General features: G+C 31.9%; 2 protein-coding genes across 6 annotated transcripts; one reads left to right on the forward strand and one right to left on the reverse strand.

Moving 5' to 3' along the window:
* Nucleotides 1-365: 365 nt before the first annotated feature.
* On the reverse strand, nucleotides 366-6,061 carry LOC127246980 (uncharacterized). Of its 5 annotated transcripts, none has more exons than XM_051268670.1 (6): nucleotides 5,934-6,061; nucleotides 5,515-5,616; nucleotides 3,892-4,027; nucleotides 1,954-2,091; nucleotides 1,763-1,884; nucleotides 366-831 (listed from the first exon to the last, which is right to left on the reverse strand). In XM_051268670.1, the coding sequence occupies exons 2-6, from the start codon at nucleotides 5,559-5,561 to the stop codon at nucleotides 663-665; spliced, it is 612 nt and encodes a 203-aa protein (XP_051124627.1). In that variant the 5' UTR covers nucleotides 5,562-5,616; nucleotides 5,934-6,061; the 3' UTR covers nucleotides 366-662. The 5 variants fall into 5 exon arrangements, with proteins under 5 accessions (XP_051124627.1, XP_051124629.1, XP_051124625.1 ...); XM_051268672.1 differs by having other exon boundaries at nucleotides 5,515-5,572; nucleotides 5,934-6,035; XM_051268668.1 differs by having other exon boundaries at nucleotides 5,515-5,572; nucleotides 5,787-6,027.
* A 5,406-nt stretch (nucleotides 6,062-11,467) lies between these two features.
* LOC127246611 (agamous-like MADS-box protein AGL16) lies at nucleotides 11,468-18,296 on the forward strand. The gene is made up of 7 exons (XM_051268076.1): nucleotides 11,468-11,799; nucleotides 12,097-12,175; nucleotides 17,028-17,089; nucleotides 17,257-17,356; nucleotides 17,445-17,486; nucleotides 17,596-17,679; nucleotides 17,826-18,296. The coding sequence occupies exons 1-7, from the start codon at nucleotides 11,618-11,620 to the stop codon at nucleotides 17,967-17,969; spliced, it is 693 nt and encodes a 230-aa protein (XP_051124033.1). The 5' UTR covers nucleotides 11,468-11,617; the 3' UTR covers nucleotides 17,970-18,296.
* The last annotated feature ends 231 nt before the right edge of the window (nucleotides 18,297-18,527 follow it).

The raw sequence follows: 18,527 nt of genomic DNA on the forward strand, positions 1-18,527 counted from the left end.
TTTACTAATTTAGCAATATTTGTTGTTATATATAGGTTACAATGATCATATGGTTTAATTAATATGGCTTTGTTCTTTTTTTTTATTATTATTTTTTTTTAACCCTTCCCAAAAAAATTAATACACTCACAAAACATCAATTTTCTTTTAAAACTACATCCAATACTCATTTATATCACATAAAATAGAACTTTCTATTCCAAATTGTATTATTATCAAACCAATCCAATTTCAAATCAATTCCAAAACTAATATAACTACACCCTAAAACTTATGGTTTAGACTCAGAACTCGACTAGTTACCTTATGGCTTTGACCCTATTTAACTCGAATTCGACTACATAACATAACCCAATGGCTAATGGTAGCATCAAAAGATACGCATATAATTTATTCATTTCCTGGTCCAAGAGGAATTAATGCTAACATCCATGTTGTTTCCTTCGTTTTTTTTCACGTACATGAGATATTTACCTAAGAAAGGGTCGCCTCGGTTCTCATTTTACTAACAGAGTGTTCGCATGGATAATCCTTTTTTCTTACTCTATAAACATGCAAAGATGCAGGCAGAGTTCGATGTAAAAAATAAAATTAAAAAACACGTAGTAGCGAGGATTGTAATAAGAGCAGAATGGCAACCCGATGGATTATCCTCCTCGGTATCAGTTCACTTGACTGGTTTCCGGCTTCCTCTGGAAGAACAGCGAGCCTAACAGAACAGCAATCCCAGTTATGGCGATAGTAAACATCAACCGCCTTGAGGAGAAATCCCGCGGTGGTGGTGGCTGCCTTCTTGGGGCATCCCGGGCTCTCTCGGGTGGCCTTGCATTCCTTCAAAGAAATTACCAACATTCAGTCAATGCCGGAAAAGCCAAGGGATTAAAAGGGGTCAGGTTTTACAACTATTAATTGAATGTATTTGGATAACATCGATCACAATAGAGTGCAGCGGAGAAGAGAATTAATTTAACCAACAGAATAATAAACAAACTTTGAATTCAAAGTAATAAATGGTTAACTCTCTGACATGTTTTGTGAAATTTGAAACTACAAAATATATTTTCTTTCATGTGACTCGAGAATGGCGCTTGTAGGAGCTCGTATTCATAAGAATGAAGACCTTAAAATGGTATGACTATAATTCCTAATAAAGAACTTATGTAGAAACTCAAACAATAGAAATCATGTTGAGATTGGTTGAAAAAAGAAAAGAAGTATTTGCTATATGGATCCTCTAAAACAAATTTTGCTAGCATGCCTAGCAATTGATATTAACAATTCACAATTATAACAAACCCATATAAAGATTCTTAGTACCATACAGTCATATCTTACATATATTTCTAAAATTTATTTTCAGTTGTGTTCCACTTCACCGCAGCATTAGCTCCATTTAGTCATTAGACAAAGACCAAAAAAAAGGGGCAAAAAATAGTAGCCTCCTAACTTAAAGTTTTCTGAACAAATTCTTTACAGTGTAATGAAGTTAAGATTACAGCAAACTCGTATCCGCAATAATGATGAGTGTATAAAGGAAATTTCCTTCTCTTAATTTTTCATTTTTTGCGATAGATTATTTAAATTTTACTTTTTTAAAAGGTATTAGATATTATCTGCTTTTATCTGCACTCACCAAAATCAGCAAACAGGACACATAAGACTACAATTCTTTGAATTTTATTTCCAGTCTCTGATAATCTTCTTTAGTAAAACCCATATCATTAAATTACGTAAATGATCTACTGATAATGATACTACTTACCTTGAAGATTCAGCAACGTTGTTAACAACACTGCTGCATCTGCTTTCATGACCATAACGCTCTCGAAGTCTCACGTATTTATGGCACATTTGACATAATTCTGTTCGGTTTCCACATACTTCCTGGCATAATAAATGAGAAGCACGTCAGCTTAAGTTAAAGATACCTAAGTTGTTATATCAATTTATTACCTGGTGCTCCAATAAATCAATAGCAGGCAGAGGAAACTCGCAATATTCACATGTCACAATCCTCTGTGGACAATTCTCTCCTTTGTGTACATCCAAAATGTCGCGGTCCATTGTTTCACTGCACAGAGAACAAGACACCTGCAAAGCAATCGAAATCAAGACAAATTAACTTGCAACAGCAATGGATACAAGTGCGATTGTTGGATGAGAAATTGAGAGCCAATAATGCATTTTGTACATTTGTTCAGCCTTAAGGATGAGTTCATGTTGTGTCTTTTTTCTTTTTTTCTTCCTACTTTTTAAATATAACAATTATTTCACACATTTCACTATAGATACCATGTTTTCCCACATAAGAAGTTGAACAAATACTTGCTCTGTAATGACGTTTGTTATCTAGTTGTATGCATTTTCAGAGGCATCAGTACATGCTCTTAGTAAATTCATAGTAAACAACCACGTTGTCTTAGGGTTTGTTCACTTTCAGAAAATACTACACAAAACACTATGCATCTTTTTCAATAAAAACACACTATTTCCTCTCACGAAATATTTTCAAAACGACAAAAACAAATATTTTAATAATACTTTCACAATTCTCAATAACTAACAATAAATATCCGAAAAATTCATAAACACTAAAAAGAACACAACCATACTAATTCAAATATTTCTTATAACATTGTTTTGGTTAAGCATGCATTTTAACTTACTGTTATTTATTTCAAGAAGAGTTGACAAACAAACTAATGAAGTGTTGTGCAACCAAGCATAATTGTAATTACATATTTGAAATTTTTGTTAGCTACATGAGAACCTTAAATTTCATGCAAGATTAAAGTAGTTTGATGAAAACATGTTTATACTTGTAAGTTTATGAACATCTGAACAAAATTGTAAAATGTTGATGTACATTTTAAAAATTCCCAAATAATAAATGGTGAACAGAACTTGTAGATGTACTTCTATAGGTTTAAAGGTTTAACTTTACACCTAGTGGTACGTGCATTATTAGTTTCCCATTTTCACCAGATTACATCATTTGAACAACAGTAATTTAGTTTGGAAATAAAAGATGATTATCAAATTATATACATAATGATTTCTTAACTTGGTAATTTATGGCGCATTTTCCCCAAAACAAAATTATATTAATCAACCACCTAATTGGAAATTGCAATTCTCATGTCACTAAAAAACCACCCCTTAAAATGACCTAATAAAGTTATGTACTAAAAAACAGGCCACTGGTTCTCACCATCCAAACCTAGTTAAAAAAGTAGAATAAAAAAACCTCGTATGTATGACACAAGCATTCATAATTGATATGAAGCATTTTTAAAAACCAACCAATCAATATATTCCTGGAAAAGAGCTAGAGCAGAAGATTCCAAAGTGATAAAACCAATTATGTGAGCCTATTTAGAATTATAAGCTTGATTTTTCGTGCAGCCACCCACTTGTCAGCCTGGGTGCACATTGTGCAAAGCTTACACCTAACAAAAATGCGAGGATGCCTCTTTTGGCTAGACCATGATACATGGCATCTAAAACTTGGCATAGATGTAAGGTGTGTGACGGTTGTCTTGAATCAAGATTTTTCTAACCCAAAAACTTTCCAATAAGATATAAATGGTAGCTAAAATTACACTGTACAAGTTCCAAATGAAAAGCATAATACTGTGCGATGAGATTTTACACCAATGATAGCTCCTCAAAGAAACACCTTCCGAGGCATGCGCACACTGAAATACTGAATGTTTGTGAAACAAAAACAGGTCCAGCAAATGTGGTTTGCTGCTTCCTTTGAGGTGTCAACATAATAGAAATATATTTCAAACAGCAGAATAGGAGTAGACATACTTTAAATTTTTTATTTTACTCCTCTGAGGAAACTCAAATTGACAGCATTGCTGCATGTAACATATATTTGCATACCGGAGCATGAGTGCTAAGGAAATGTTCCTCTGCTGACTTTTTGGGAACCATATCACCACAAACTTTACATCTTTCTAAATTGCGGGAGCAGTGGGCAACATGCAAGTCAAAATTTGAAGAAGGTATCTCTCTGTCACTGCAAACAACACCACAAGTTCTTCTACCGTGAAAAAAAAAATGTTGTAAAAGTTCCCAGAAACTGACAAAGTAATATTGAGCCAAGTAGATGAACAGTTCGACACTGAGTATATGAAAACCAAATGCAACAGTAATTAGGATAAAACAAAAGTGTCATTTTTAACACTGAAATAATTATATTTCAAAATTGTGCAAATATACTGGAGTCATACCACTCCACCAAAAGTTATGTAACTGAAAATGCTAGGATACAGCATATTTGAATGATAAAACAAAACTAAATACAAATAAATCATCACGATTTGTATGACCAAACATTCAGTCATTGGGGATGGAAATTTTCTTTAAGTTGAATGATCTAAGCATGGGCATGAGAGCATTGTATTTTAATTGTACGGAAAATTTTGGAATGACAATAGTAAATTTATATTAGTTGCATAGAAGAGTACAGCATTGTCAGAACAATGGGAGGGGAAAAAAAGCTTTAAAATGCCAAACCACATGCAGGTTTACTTCTAGTAGTTAGTGACCCCACTTAGAAATTTCGGTTAAGTTGATAACCTCACACGCATAAAGTGTCCAACAATTCAATTTTCAGATTCTTCTACCGTCAAGGTGGATCAGAGACCAAAGTGATAACTGGAGACGTATGGAAAAGAGATAGTGATAGAACTTTCATTAAATCAAAGGGCATTCAACAACAGCTTACAAGAACCTCACAAAAATCTGACAGTGTACTTGCGTCCAATAAAGGTACATGTTTAAAAATCAAGACAGACCAAATGATCAACATCATATACACATACAGTTATATATGCAATACTAGAGGAGAAGTTTAGGATTAAAATTGTAAATAGAGACAGCCTACAATATGCATAAGGTGTTTTCAGTTGTGCCTTCCACACCTTAAAACTAACCAAGAACTTAATAAGTAGCACTGCCATTGAGATGCTCAATAATATAGGCATATGAAATATTTCTTTAGCATGGAGGCACAAGGAGCAAGATGCTTAAACACAGGTGGCAAGCGCAAAAGAAGACAAGCATAAAATCTTCTCTAAGATCAATCCAATCAAAACCTTGGTGAATTGAATCTTATAATACAATCTCAAGTAAACTAAACTCTTTAAGTGAATGCTGACTTGTATATGCACAGCTCCATCAAGCAAAGCACATAAAAGGCAATAAGAGGAAAAATGAAGAATAAAAAGCCATTATAAACTATCACGTAAAACATAGTGTGTAACAGCCATTGCAAATCTGAGCAAGTTCAGAAAATGCAGAAAGCATTCTCACAACCCGTCAAATCATCAATTCTTCTTACTTAGAAGTAATTAACAACTCCCTTTCGTCACATAATTCCATGTGAAACCACAAAAACAATGTGAGGGTGAGGGTGTCTCGCCAGATCAAAATAATTGACCAGCAGAAAATTAGATTGATTAATTAATTAATTAATTAAAACGAAGAGGAAGATCAACTCACCAGTTTCTGCATACGCTTGTGGTTTGATCATCAGAAACTCCAGCCATTTCTTCCCCTCCTGCAAAAGATAAATAAAAATAAAGAAAAGAGACAAACCCTCGCCTGCAGAAGAATATTCAAAACAGAACACGAAAACGCATAAGTCAAACAAACGTGAATCAAAATTCAAACTCGACGTCAGGTAAACCAATCGCGAACATTAGTTGAGATAACACGGGGGGGTTGAGGGATCAAAAGGAATCCACAACCACCATCAAAGGAATGGGAGCCACCTTGAATTGCAAGCGGCAGGACGAGCAGATCGAAGCGATCGCAGACGGAGGTGAATCGGGTTGACCCAATAATCAAAATCGGTGGGAGTACGAGAGGAATTTATTAGGAAAATTGAAAATTAGGTGAAGGAAGGATTTAGGTTTTACCCAAATGCAGACACACGTATAGACTTTTGGGGACCTCCAAGAACAACACTATCTAATCTGTAATCTCTGGAGAGAGAGATAGAGAGAGAGATTGCAGAGAGATTGATAAATTGCGTATTTGCCTCGTATTTTTTTCATGTAAATGGAGTGTTAATTGATTTTTTTTTTTTAATATTATTTTCGTTTGGTTTAAGGATTTTATTTTTTATTTTTTATTTTACATTTTTATCTTTTAATATTAATTATACATAATAAAATAAATAAATCACAAAAATAATTTTTATATTTTATAAAATAAAAAATATATATTTTAACATATTAAAATAAAAGAATAACCAACCCTAATGGAGTATTACCGATATGCTAATATTATCTGTTAAGACTGCAAAACATTTCTTTAATAAATAATTTACGGGTTTGTAAGGATCTGTTTAGTTCTAATGAAGGGAAGAAAAAAAAAAAATTTAATGAAATAGAGGAGAGAGAATATTAAAATTATAATAGTATATTTGATTTATATGAAAAAAAAAATGAGGAAAAATGAAAAAAAACATAATATCTCACTTAGTAAGAATATGAAAAAATATAATATATAATAATATTATTATTTTACCTTATATAAATAAAAAGAATAAAAATTGATTAATTTATTAATAAAATATGAACACTAGCTAATATAATATAATTTGTTTTATAATACCGTACCCTTCTAATCCTTTAAACCAGACCACAAAAGGATCCCTCAAACCAAACAGGCGATAAAAGATTGTGTTATTTTTGTATTTTTAAATTAATATATTTTTATATTAAATATAAAAGTTATAAAAATAATATAAAAATATATATAGGGTGTGTTTGTTTGGAGGTTTGGATTTTGAGTTGGGATTTGAATAGTAAAAATTTTGAATTTGAATAGTTGTATGATGTGATATAAATAGGTGTTGATGTGATGTTTTGAATGTAAAATTGATTTTTAGTATAATATAAAAAATGAAAAATAGGTGTTTGATTTGATGTTTTTGGGGGGAAAAAATTGGAAGAATAGTAGAAAAAAAATCCAATCCCTCAAACAAACACACCCATAATTAGTTTGTTCACTGTATTGATTTTTTGTGTGTACCATGAAAATTATGTTAATATTATAAAAAAATAATATTTTATTTTGAACAATTGATATTTTGTAAGTAAATAATATATATTATATTAATTTATGTGTATATTTGTATTTTTATCATAATATTTGTGGATAATTGTTAAATATTGAATGAACAAATTGAATATTTTCTATTTAATTATTATTTTTCTGAATTAATAGAATATATTATTTATATTTTTTTTTAATAAAAAACTTAGTATTATTGTTATATGCACATAATTTGTGAGTATAATTCATTGACATAATCAATTGTATTTCGTTCAATTTTGAATTCAAATATTAAATTTAAGAATAAAACATTCATTCAAAATGTTTGAGTTTGGAATTTAAATTTAAATTTATAACTTGAATGGAATCAACTTCTCAATTCATATGAAATGAAAAAATAAAAAATAAATAAAAAAAATTATGAGATTGAGAGAGAATTTTGTAGAATTTTTACCTGCCATATCATACACTAGATCAAATCAATTAGCACAAGAACATAAAATAAATAGTGTATACACATGCTAATATAATACTACGGTATATTGATTTTAACATAACTAATATATTTATATAATACAATACAATATATAATATGCACAATATATTATATTACCGTTGCCCATACAGTACTATATTATATTATATTTCTTATGTTCATCTATAAAGGATTATATTTTTATTTGAAAGTCTAACTACAAAGTAAATATTTTATTAAATACTTTATTTTTTTCATAAATACTCTTATTTTACATCACATTATTATTTTTACACCAAAAAAGTAAAAATATCATTACAGAACTTTTAACTGCTCATTATAATTAAAATACTACTATTTTTTAAACATTCCACCAAAATAAATATTTACTTTGTACGTGAACAAAGCGATTACAATATATATATATATATATATACACATATTTTTTCTGTCTTTTAGGTATGTATTGATGAGTCAAATGACACCGTGTTAATTACCGTTGCCCATAGACATTATATTTTTAAGTTTGATAAATAAATTAATTAATTAAGAAGAAAAAAAAAGAAAGAACTTTATTTCTTACTAAACTTAAGTTTCTCTTTATCTTATCCCAAATAGATATGTTTTATATTAGTGAAATTTTGATATCTAAAGTACTATACTTATCTTGACTGGAAGAGCTATTAGATTATTATCATTGTTACCTAGACGACACTATCCCAACAAAAATTAGTTATTAGATACATTTGAATATTTAAAATATTATATTAAAATATAATTTTTTTTATTAAATATCAATGTCTAAGTTTTACTTATATTTTCACTGGTTTTTACATAATCTAAAATATAAAAAATGTTTTCAAAATACAGGAGTATATTTTTTCAGCATGTTTGCTTGTATTCTTGCTTTATTTTTTATACAAATCATTTTAAAATAATCATTCAAAAAAAAAAAAAAAAAAAACCTATTAAACAATGATCAAGATGAAAATAATAATTTAAATAATAAAATATAAAGGATACGTTCTTTTTGTAAAGAATATCTAACAATTTTTTTTAAAAAATATATATTATATACATTTATTATTTTTATATTATTTTACACAATTTTTTATAATTCACATAAAAAAAAAAATTATTTTCAAATCAAAATATAAAACAAACAAACCCAAAATTTAAAGCAAAGGTTGGCAATCCTAGTTTAATTAAGATCGCACTTTCAAACTTCATTTTAATATACTCCGGTGCATTTCTTTTGGGCGTTTTGGTGATTGGATTTTAAATTTACTATTTTTTTTTTCTAAATAATATCAAATGTAACACACATTTTTCATTTTTTATATTATACTAAAAATCAATTTTATATTCAAAACATCACATCAACACTTATTTATATCACATCATACATTTTTAGTATTCAAATTCCAACTCAAAATCTAAAACCCCCGAACAAACGCACCATTTTATACCTAAATCCAAGATTTCTATTATTTTGAATTTGTATTTTTCCAAATAAAAAATTATATTTTTCTTTCATAAAATATCATCGTACACTATTTTAATATAAATTCAAATCAATTTTTTTCAAAATTTATTAAAAGAACCACACCTTTAAACTTCTTAAAAAATGCATACTACTATTAGATAATACTTTTTTAGTGATTAAAATAATTTTGAAATGTCCATATACTATCAATATGTCATTTAGTTTGGATTTCAAATTCAAATTACTAATATTTATTTTATGTTATTTTAAATAAAATTATAATATCATTTTATTGTATAAAATATTACATTAAATTATTATTTAAATTAAAATTCAAATCAAAATCAAAGCAATCAAAACATTAGCATGTGTATGAATTTTTGATTAATTGTTTTTACTATTAATTTTGTACTGTAATAAATATCTTAAATTAAAAATATTTTATTTACAATACATTAATGAAAAATAAATATCGCATTCAATAATTATGGAAAAAAAAAAGTAATAAATAATAGGAAACCAAAACCACATGTTAAAGAATCATACCCTTAGTTTTATATATAATGTAATTTCCCATATAGGAGTATACAATTTCTAACATGTTGAGTTTTGTTTTATTATTTATTATTTTAATTTTTGTTTAAATAAATTTGAATATGACATTTTACAAGATGTAATTATATATTTTAAAAGAAAATTATAATAATTAACTAGTAAAAAAATTGAAATTAAATTCTAACTTTAGAAAATTTAACCTCAATATTAGGGGTGTCAATTCGTGTTGTTGGGTCATATTGGTGTCGGGTTGAACAATGGGAATAACAGAAAAATTGTTAACTCGAACCTAAAATTGGACCTGAAATTCTAAACCCGAACACGATATGAATTCTTTCCGATCGGATTCTGGTTGTCCTGGTTGACCTAAATTAGTTTCAGGTCACCCGAAACCCAAACAAACCCGATATGAACCCGACACGAAACAGTCCCGAAAACTTAAAAACAAATTAAATTGACCTAAAAAATATCATTTTTATTTTAATTTTTATATTTAAAATAATATAAATATTATAAATTAAAATAATAATAATAAAAATTTCAGGTCAACCTAAAACACAGAGACCAAAACCTTACTGATTTTTATATTTCAGGTTATCAGATCAACCCAAAATACGACCCGAACACGATACTAATTTTTTTCGTTTCGGGTTTGGGTCGACTCGATTTTTTTCAAATCCGAAATACCCAAATCTGAACTTAGAAAAATTTCAGGTCGAACGGATTCGATTTTTGAGATCGGGTTATTTTTGACACCCCTATTCAATATGTCAACTTTGCTGCAATTTCCTAATTCATTGACTAGAAGCACTAATAATTTTGTATCGATCTTCTAACACAGCTAATATTTTTCTTATTATTTGAGTTATTTCAATTTTCTCACTGTATTTATTTCATATATATATATATATATATAAAACATTTAAGCATCTAATTAAACAATCGAAACGTGGACACAAAAAAAATTGGGACCACAAGACAAGCATTATTAATCAAATAACTACTGCTAATATTAAAATATAATCATGCCCGTAGCCTCTCTTATATTATAATTAATTAAATAATTAATTAAGCAGCCCACTAATTATCCAACAACACAGGAGGAGTACTCAGTCAACATCTGGAAAAATATTCATAATATTTTAATTCCCAAAAAAGAAAAATTACCAAATAATAATAATTTTATTTTTATTTTTATTTTATTGAAGGCATAAATATGGCAAATAAAACAAATGGGAATGCATAGAAAGAAGGAATTTTTGCACATATTGCCATAAGGGGTGTGTTTTTTAACATTATCTTTTTAAGCTTTTGTACCAATTCTTACACATGCCCTCATGTGGACTGACAATTAATGTCATTGCAGTACGATGATATGTTTCAATAATGTTACTGTTGACTTATTTTTATTTAACTTAAATAATTAAATAGTGTCAATTACAAATAAGTGCATTTTTACTGAAAAACATTATGTAACGCTAATGATTTCTTTTTAATTTTTTTTAATTAAATTAAAGAATTATAAAAATATAATATGAATAGCGTACAAAAGATGCTAATATTATCGTTTGTTTATAAGCATTAGTTTGGAGGGTAGATTTGGAATTTAATAATATGGTTACGTAATTAGATTAATTTAATTAGCATTTTAAAAATGAAAGAAAAGAAATCTTACGGCTCTTTTAGAGAACACGACAAAGGGTAAAAGAGACAATTCAAGGGGAGACTCGCCCAAAAGGAGGTCCTCCTAGGTACGGTCCACGTGTCGACCATTGATTCGATGTCGTAAAGAGAATCTTATTGGTCCACGTGTGCGAGAAAACCGCCTGCGGCACCTATTTTTAGTGGGGCTTTCCTATTATAGTAGAGCGGAGAGATCCGTCAATGGCGTGAGATCAAAATTCCGGAGAAACCTATATTTGTGTTGTTTTGTTGTTGTTGTTCTTCTTATTCGGTGCTTGCAGATTTTTGGTTAGATCGTGGATCCATTCATTCCGTCTGAAGGTGTGAAGGAGGAGGGGTTGATGGGGAGAGGGAAGATTGTTATAAGGAGAATCGAGGACTCAACGAGCCGACAGGTGACGTTTTCGAAGCGGAGGAATGGACTGTTGAAGAAGGCGAAGGAGCTCGCAATCCTGTGCGATGCTCAAGTTGGAGTCATCATCTTCTCCACCACTGGCAAACTCTATGATTTTTCCAGCACCAGGTTTCGTAATTGATTCTGTTTTTTTGCTTTGGTACGAGTGTGCTGTAATCATATGTGATTTGATCCTGTGGAATTTTCTCTGTTAGTGTGATTTTCGTATGGATTTAAGTGTGCTTTGAAAGTCTCTGTTCAATTTCAGATACTGAATGTTGGGAATACTGTTGAAATAGTTTGATATCCTGAGGGCTAGGAGCATGTTTTCATCCGACGCCCTTAAATTCGCCGCATAGATATTTAAAAATGAGATGAATTGAATTTGCACCATCGCTGACGTTTGTGGAATACTTTTTTTGACAGTATGAGTTCAGTCGTTGAGCGATACGAGAAAGCGACAGAGGATAATCACCAGTTGGCAAATATGGATTCAGAACTCAAGGTGATGTTCGGGCACAAATTCATGTTAGATTTCCATTAAAATAATTTAAAACATATGGATGATACTTCGATTTGAACTGCAGGATTAACATATAGTGTATATATAGAATTGGTAATTGAAGATTTTCCTCAGATGTGAAGCCATTAGCTTCCAGGCCTGAATTTGATGAGATCCTGATTAAATCATATGAAATGAACGGAAGGTAGATATTGATTGATCTAAAAGCAATCAATAAGATGCAATGTGCTTATCAATGTTGGCTTATTAGAGTTGATTAGGTAGAATCATTTAGAAGCTTGTATTACCACAGGACTGTCTCCTAAACTTTTGGATTGAGTGAGAACAGTAGGAATTCATTTCAGCAGTACTGCAGTTCTTGCATATCAACCTTGAATAGGGTCATATCATCGATATATGATGCCGTGGGGATAACCTTCTAGACCGAAATTCAGTCTTGGGTTTGCTTGGCCAATCCTTATGATGCTTGTGTGCTCAATGACACCTGAGACTGTCTGCAAGGATTGATTAGTTTTGAATTTTCAGTATGAATTGATAACGTATACATATAGTCATCGGGGGAGTGTCTGAACCAACCCAACAAATTATTAACAACCTGAGGACGTGGTAAAGGACAAAAGAGTTCATGCTGGTGGTGCTTTATCTCTTGCAAAATGATCATCTACTTGATGTGACAGGAAAGTTGAGGGCATAAATCATACAGAGCTAAGAAGTTATTCCAAGGAATGAATTTAGTTCTGCATCATTCCTTGAATGATATAGTTGGCAAAGTCTCTGAGATGAAAGTGAGAATACAGTTACTATATCCCAATGGTTTTGCGAAGATTATATATTTTGATGCCCTTCAAGATTTGGGCATTGCAGAAAGAACAAATGAAAGAGGATATGAGAAACAGGTCCTTTAAGGATGAAAAGAAAAAGGCCAAATTTTTGAAGGATTAAAATATCTTATGAAAGTTACAATAGGCAGGATAACAAGATGCCTTATGCATCAAATCCATCAGAGACACAGATTTTCTGTTATGTGTCTTATTGTATGCTACACATTTTTGAAGTGTTAGAATATCCTCAATCTAGAATAAGGTTTTACTTTTGAGCTTATTGTTGCAAATTTACAATTTTCATATGAAGAATGCTGCAATAATTTTGATGGGACTCTGGATTGGTTATGTTATCTCCATTTTCTCATTCAATCTCCTATCTTGCTGTATATTTGAGAGTTGAGATTGCTAGATAAAATGGGGAAATACAGTTTTTAATTGTTTACAGTTTCTTACATTGCTTCGGAGCATATAATTTTCCTAAAACCTTAGACTACCTTCCTGGAAACTTATATTTGTACCAGACTGTGCAATGCTATCTACTTAGTACTGCATTCAGCACCAGCTACTTATCTACAAAGAACTTCACAATGTTGAAGTTAGGCTTAAAGTTTTCACTCTATTGTCATGTAAACTACACTAACATTAACTATCTTATGCATTTCAATTCGATTCCCCTGCTCTTGTCTATTTCGCATCCTTTGTCTGCTGAACAGTTTTTCTTCTTGTATTATGCATCATAGCATTATCAATGTGCAAAAATACCTCTAAGCAAGTTTTGTGCTCTAATTTCTACTTCACATCTATCAGGAGTATCCTTTTGGCCTCTGGCTGTCAAGGACAACCATATTTTCATACCTTTGACTGATTAATATTGGAAAGAGAAATTCCTCATCACTGAGAAATTGTGCTGAATGAGTCAGTCAGCAGAGATTAGAAATTGTCGATGATCATAAATTGGCATGACATTTCAGTATAACCTTCTTCCATCAAGAACATCCAATTTGAGTGTTACAGTAAGGCATCTTGGTTACTGCAAATAATACAATCAGTTTCTATCTTGCTTCTACTGATTATTCTGAATGTAAAATATGTTCTGCCATGGTTGTTCTTTATCAAAGGATGCTACAGAAGATGCTTCAGAGCATTTTGAAGGAATCCAATTGAAGTTTATAATGATGAAAAGGTAAACAAAGCTTCTTCCAGACATCTACATGACTCAGGAAAAACACCTTTTCGACATGACTGTAGTTCTTATTTGATGTTGCAATTTCATCTGAATAAGAAAGACAGCTGATGAATTCATCCAATCTGTCCAACATTTGCAGAGGCTGGAATGGATTAAGTGCTACATATGAAGAAGTCAAGAAGCTGTTGGAGAAAATAAATTCCATTAAAAGTTAGTTCGTTTTCTTGGCAGAAGAGAAAATTTCAACCTCTTTAGGACTAACTTCAAAGGATTCAGTATCCAGAAGCAGCCATTCAAGAGAGTTTTACTTTTAAAGGAATCGATGGCATGCTCGGGAATGCTGGTAATATATCTGTCCTTTTTTCTCATAAGATCTGTGTCTTTCCTCTGTCCTGTCATGATGCAAGTTGTTAAAACAATACGTCGCGAAGTAGTAATAGTCACAAAGCCATCAATTCTTTTTTCTGTCTCAGAGAGTGCATATTAAGTCGGGGTTATACTTTGCGAGACATAAAGGAAGACAGCAAGATCTTTCAATTCCCATGAAGACAGATATTTTGTCTGTAAGAAAGCAGAAGAAGATGCATGAGTATAATAAGACAAGAAAGAGCCCGGAGTCGAGGGAGAGATATTTCTCGAACACCGGTAGTTCTGCTACATTCTTTGAATCGATCAACAGCTCATACATGCATCTAACCCATCCTAAAATTGCAGAAGCCAAAGAGGGACAGATCGCTACTATGGAGTCTGAGAAAAAATAAATATCCCTTAAAAGATAGTTCGTTATTTTCAACTGATCAGTATCATAAGATCAGTAAGCTCAGCTCCTCCATGGATGAATTGCAGGCATATGAAGGGGACTTGGAATCGAGACTTTTGAGTCAATGGCATTTTCCTGAAAGGACCAAATATCTCTGCAGGTATCGCCGGTATGACACTAACTTAACATCTCTAGCATTACTATCATAGTTGCCGATTATTTCTACTTGAAAATGCATTTCATCCCCACTCTCATACTCGTCCCGTGATAAAGAATCTCAAAGGATATATGATCCTCCAACACTCTCTCAAATAAGTGCTTCACCTTAGCTATGAAATTAAAACCCCCAACGATTATATTATGTGATCTACTTCTAGTCTATCGGTACCACAGAGATTGGACTAATAATGTGGCATTCTCGGGATGGTCTTAGAGTTTATGTAAGATGTCGTACAATGAGCAACAAAGAGTTCAGTGCGAGAAAAATAACACGGATCAAACCATAAAGGCTAAGAGACATCTAAGATCCACACAAACTTCTGATCCATCAACTTGGGGCATTTACTAACATTATGCTTAGTTCTATTCAATAGGCCAAGAACCATATGTGTTCGAGGCTCTGAAGATTGGTTGAACTAGACTTCGAACTCGAAAGTGATTTTTAATGACGTGGGATGATGTTTTATTGCTTTCATTCCTCCTAAGTCACCGAGCAAGTCGCTCTTACAGTTCTTTATGTTCTTCCAAATACAATGCATCTTTATGGAAGAAAAAATATGCTCCCTCCATATATACCTATTGCACGAGAACTTGAACATTTTAGAGCGTCGTAATCACTGTAAACATGCAAGACAATCACCAACCAACCTCTCATCAAGGAACAACTTTGTATGTTTAATCAAATATCGAACGCTACATTTGTTCAACTAGAAAGTCCAATGCCCCGACTACCTAATTACGCTTCCCAATCAACCATAACAATCTACAAATTCATTTCAAATCAAATCAACATCAGCGAATTATCGTTCTTGGCGACTAGTAGCATTGTGTAATCACATTTCTTGATAGCACAAGCCAAGTAATATCCTAATCAAAACAACATTCATCAGGAAACATAGTCATCAAACTTCAACTCTCATCTCTTCTCCTTGGTTGTTTCGACACAAACCTTCCCTTAATTTACAGACACCCTTTTCTATCACCAATCTCCAACACGACTATATGCTACAATATAGAATGTGCTAGTCCATACGACCACCTCAGAGTAGCATTAAATTTTCAATCAAGCGCCGGAATGCACACTCACTAGGCAAATAGTTACTCTACATCCCCTGTAGGAAGTGTGTAAGTATCGATTTTTGTCATCAATCTATTGTAATCTTCAATTCCACTGGAAATTAATGAAAATATTGATCCACACACTGCACTTAGAGTGGAATTCACTTACATATGATGGGGGCATATCGCTAATACTCTAGATTTTATTGATGAGGTTATTGTTCGATGACCATTATCAGTCTCATCGTAAAACATATGAAAGAATCTAACCGTCTACAATGTGTAGAACAATGAAAATGTAAGAAAGTAATCTTACTCGGAATATGATAAAACTAAACAAGGCCATATTATATTCATGTTGTCGTTGATTTTTAAGTTGAGCTCAAAAGACTTACACGAAGAATTCATGAATTGTCTGTACCTTTTTCTTATCGCACGTTTGATTGAGCTTGAACCAAAACGTGAGATATCGAGCAAAAACACCATAAGTGGGTGTCGTCTTGGGTGCTAAGGCAATAAAGCCTAAGGTTGAATGATTATAAGGTTTGTGCCGTGCCCGTGAAATCAAAATGCATTGAAGTTGATATGTCTTCCGTTAGTAGTCGAATTATTGTTGCCATTAGCTTGCTTAGTTGAAGGATTTGAAGAAGATCCATATGATATTATAACGGAATCTATCATACTTGTTTCCTATCTTGAGTTGATGTTTTGTGCATTCTTTTGTTAGTATTTCTTGTCGAGTTTGAATGAACAGTATTGTTTGATTTCGACTTTCTTTTTTGGCAGTTTTGGCAAAGGGAAGTGGCTATGCTGAGGAAACAATTCCAGAGCCTTCAAGAAAATCATCGGTGCGAATCATTAGTTTTTCAATTTGTGTATCCAACTCATTTAACTATCATCATCAATGTTTTTCAATTTAAAAATCTTACAAATTTACTATATGTAAAAATTTAAGATAGAACTAAGGCAACAGCAGGCAGCAGTCTTATTTGAAACTAAACTATTGCAAATGCAGGCACTTATTAGGTGAGGAACTTTCAGACTTGGATGCCAAAAATCTGCAGAGTCTGGAAAACCAGCTGGAAATGAGCCTCAGAGGCGTCCGCGCCAGGAAGGTTCGGATAAGCCTGATTTCTTACACGAACAAATCCTTAAAAAAAAACGTGTAAATAATGGACTCCATTGTATGTATGTTATCTGCAGGACCAGCTCTTATTCGATCAGATACAGGAACTGAACCGAAAGGTTATCTTACCACAACACACTCACACACACACACACATATATATGTCTTTACATAGTGCAGCCTGTTCACTTTTACAAATGTTATCTTAATTTTTATCTGACTGCGCAGGGAAGCCTGATCCATCAGGAGAATCTGGAGCTGCACAAGAAAGTGAACCTAGTTCGACAAGAGAATGCCGAGCTTCGTAAAAAGGTAAACATCATACATAGAACAAGTTGTTTAGTTAAACAGAAAGCGCATACATGTATATGTGTGTATATATATATATATACATATCTTGCTCGCGGAACGTACTATTTAAATTTGCAACTTCTTAATTAATGCATGTGTTTTTTAAGGTTTATGGAGTTGGGGACAGCGAAAAGGCGAGCTGCAAGGAATTCTTTCCTAGTAGTAGTTTAGGTGTCCGCGATGATCCACAAGCGCACATCTATCTCCAGCTCTGCCAGCCGCAGCAGATGCCGGTGACGGGGTCAAGCTAACGATGACTTGACATCCTTAATTACAGACAGACATTCAGTGTGTCTGCAAATTGAAGGATCATTTAGTGTTGGTGTTATTATCCCTCCCAATTATCCAAACACTTGAAACAAAAAAAAGGGGGAAGTGTTTGTAGTGCTGCTTTGTTGTAATACTGATTCCTAATTAAACGTTGGATGGATCAAACCATATTGTATTGTATTGTATTGCGTGTATAGGATCAGCCCTGTTGTGTACCTTAGTACGTAAAAATCCGAAAACAAAAGACTATAGTTTGGTTCAAGTTTGTAAACTTGGTGAACATAAGAAAGGTTTGTGCTGTATTTCAACATTGATGAATGTGTAATGAGGAGACATGTATTTGTTTCATACCTAAAACAGGTTGCAATAAACATCATTGTATCCTGGAAAAACAGATCCCCCTTTTTCTACGACGCTCTAAGCATTCAGCTACGGATGCTTAGCCGGGATCATCTTTAGGATAAATCGATGCAATTTAGGAGGAATCAACGAAAGGTTCGACAAGAAATAGTGTGCTAAATTACAATATTTCAATACTA

This window comes from Andrographis paniculata, unplaced genomic scaffold (genome assembly GCF_009805555.1).
Source record: "Andrographis paniculata isolate CXL003 unplaced genomic scaffold, ASM980555v1 Contig30END, whole genome shotgun sequence".
In the NCBI taxonomy this organism is placed as follows: Eukaryota; Viridiplantae; Streptophyta; class Magnoliopsida; order Lamiales; family Acanthaceae; genus Andrographis; species Andrographis paniculata.